Source organism: Arachis hypogaea, chromosome 15, assembly GCF_003086295.3.
Source record: "Arachis hypogaea cultivar Tifrunner chromosome 15, arahy.Tifrunner.gnm2.J5K5, whole genome shotgun sequence".
Classification (NCBI taxonomy): Eukaryota; Viridiplantae; Streptophyta; class Magnoliopsida; order Fabales; family Fabaceae; genus Arachis; species Arachis hypogaea.
The window spans coordinates 5,347,740-5,350,801 of record NC_092050.1 but is presented as its reverse complement, the minus strand read 5'-3'; the positions used below and the strand labels follow the sequence as shown (position 1 = coordinate 5,350,801).

The following is a 3,062-nucleotide window of genomic DNA, read 5'->3' as shown; positions in this document are numbered from 1 at the left end:
TAGATACGTTTAGTTTATATTTTATTTTCTATTTTCTTTTATTTTGTATTTTTTATTACATTCTAAAAATAAAGAATACTAAAATAAAAAGAGTGAAAACGCACTCGAAACACACTTATTTTCCACCCTTTTTATTAGCTCATCTATAAAACTTCCACCCTCCTTTCATTCTGACCAATTAGGACCCCTCAAAAGAGGTGTAAAGATTACCCACCTATCAAATTTCGCATGGAATCTAAGGTGGAAAAGAAAAAAGTATTGGCATGATCAACATTCTCAATTTTCACATATTTTACGAATACTATAAAATAAAAGCTACGAAAGCATATATTAAATGTTCCCAAAGTATGAAGAATTTCCCTAAGAAAGGAAACCCAAATAGCCTTGATAACAATTAACAAATTAATGCTTTCCTTGAAACTATGTGCACATCACTATTCCCCACCCTATAGTGGGTTGCTTGGAATGTGGACAGTAGTGTGCTCCAAAATCAATTCGTTCCCACCAAAAAAGAAACAAATAAACAAATTGGCTAGTAGCATCAACCATGGTGCTTGGAGTGGAATCTGAATGTGATATTTATGTATAATTTCAAAGAATCACGTATTAAAATAAAACTAGTATTTTCTTTTGACAGTTGTAAACAAAGTATGCAGAAATACAATAAATAATGCCTAGAAATTAAGCATAACTTAATGCCGCACCCCATCAAAGCATCTATATGGATATGGATGCTCCACATTAACGAGAAGCTTCTCAACATTATGCACCAAGATTACCCCAAATCAAGTATATACCCAATATCAATTTAATGAAATTTAAGAAAATTTAAAAAAGAAAAAAGAAAAATGCCACTATAGCCATTTGGCCATTTACAATTACCAGAGGTAACAAGGTAATTCTACACGGGAAGAGTAATATTATATTATAATTTTAAAATTTGAAAAAAAAAAAAACTATCTCGAGTCACAGAAGACCGTCATGTACAAAAAATTAAATTAAATTTTTTCTTTTTACTATTTTTTTTGTTCAACGAACGAAACCCTATGAAATTGGGATTAAGAAAGAAAAACCTCAACGGTTGAATTTTTAACGGTGAGGCAAACGGGGCAAGCACGGAAATGCATCTCGCATTCGCCGCAAACGCAAAGGTGTCGACACGGCAGCATCACCACCGTCGCTACGCGCCTCTCGCACCCGCGGCACCTTGGACCTGCCGCCGCCGCCACTCGCTCCGGGTCAACGTAGGCCGACTCGGCGTCCTCCGCGCACGACATTACCCCCGCGGCGGCGTCATCCGCCGTACCTGCAGGACCGGCTCCGCCTCCGTAGGCGGCATTCATGATGGCGTGGTGGAGCTGCGCCTGCAAGGAAGCGGCGGTGGCTTCCTGCGCTTTTGCCTTGGCCTGCCAAAGCTGAGCCTCGGCTGTAAGATGCGCGGCGCGTGCCTCTAACTCAGCGTTGCGGCGCGTGGCTTTTTGAACCTCTGTTTCTTTATCCCTCAAGCGTCGCGCTAATGTGTCCTCGGCGGCGGTTATGAGTGCGCGGAAATGGTTGTGTCTCTTATCCGCCAATGAACGGCGCAATTGCTCTCCCTATAGAAGATGTTCAACTTTAATAAGACGAAACGAAAGAAGAGATTGAAATTGGAAAAAAGTGATAGCTAGATAGGAATATGATAGGTACCTGTGCTTGTAGGAATTGATCAATTTCGTGTCTCTGTTGTTTGATTTGGTCTGCTAATTGTTGCGATAATAGAGAAGAAGTCTGCTGCCATTGTAGTCTTTGTTGAGAAGAGAAGGATAAGCGTAGGCCAGTGGAGACTACATTTTGATTTTGATGCTGTTGTTGTTGCGGAGGAGGAGGAGGAGGATTGAATTGATTCATGAGATTATTTGGAATTGGAATTGGAATTGGGGTTGGTTGTCTTGGTCTCTTACGGGAGAGTTGATGAGGTGGTTGTAAGGCAGAAGAATAGTCATCGTTATTATTACTGTTGTTGGTGTTGAGAAGGAGAAGATTGGATGGGTATTGAGCTTGAACAGCCATCTATCACAAAATGAAAATGAAAATGAAGAAAGGGAGTGAGTCTCTTATTTAGCAACGTAACGTACATGAGAGGCGACGCAGTAGGCAGCTCAAGCTAAGGCACATTATCTTTTTCTTCCCAATTTGCCCCTACCACACCCACCTTAATTAGCCTTTTTCCTTCCCTTCACTCTTAATTATTAAATAATTGCCTCAATGGATCCATGCCATGCCACCCGCGCCACCCTTTTCTATACTACACCTCAAAACAATTCAACTTTGATACAAACTCAGATGCAATTATTTTTATGTGTAGTTATTTTTTCCTTTCCTATTAATGCCAACTCCTTCCATATAAATTACGTCAATTAATTTATTTTATTTAAAAACTCCAACCTTATATATATACACGTACGCTTATAATTTTCATTAACAGAAAATGTGAATACAAATTATGCTTTTCCCTTTGACATATATACATGCCTCTGCTGGTTGCCTTACTTTTATATAAATCAAATTGAAGTTTCATGCCGTCTTAATCCAATGATGTTTGCATGACAAAAAAATGTTGATAAAACGTTTTATCAAACATTATTCATTGAAAAAACAACTCATATTATTATTAGGCTTGTTTTAAGAAAAGGAGGAATTCGTTAATTGAATCTATCCAACCAAAACACAAATTCAATTTGTGTATAATAATTACGTTCACTTTGAAATTAAAATTCATATCACTAAAAAACTTGACAAAGATTGGTAGCTTATTATCCGCGTTTTTATTATAGATTGATATTATAATATTTAGGTTGTTAATTATATTACGATCCTTGAACCTTAAAACCAGTGTCAATAATGGTGGTAACGCTACGTTGAATTCTTTATTAGGTTTGAGAATGTTCAAACCTAACAGCTGTGTGTCAATTATCTTAACTATTAACCTTAGCGATGAACAAAGCATACCAAAATATCTCCGATCTAATTGGATTACGCGAATATATACAGCCATATATGTCCATTATTTCTCTCCTTAATAG

At 37.5% G+C, this 3,062-nt stretch overlaps 1 protein-coding gene across 1 annotated transcript; it reads right to left on the bottom strand.

Annotated features, from left to right (window-relative positions):
- Positions 1–775: 775 nt before the first annotated feature.
- LOC112747876 (BOI-related E3 ubiquitin-protein ligase 1-like) lies at positions 776–2,475 on the bottom strand. Its single transcript, XM_025796086.3, has 2 exons — positions 1,687–2,475; positions 776–1,595 (listed from the first exon to the last, which is right to left on the bottom strand). Exons 1-2 carry the CDS (start codon positions 2,047–2,049, stop codon positions 1,059–1,061), a joined length of 900 nt encoding a protein of 299 aa, XP_025651871.1. The 5' UTR covers positions 2,050–2,475; the 3' UTR covers positions 776–1,058.
- Positions 2,476–3,062: the final 587 nt, after the last annotated feature.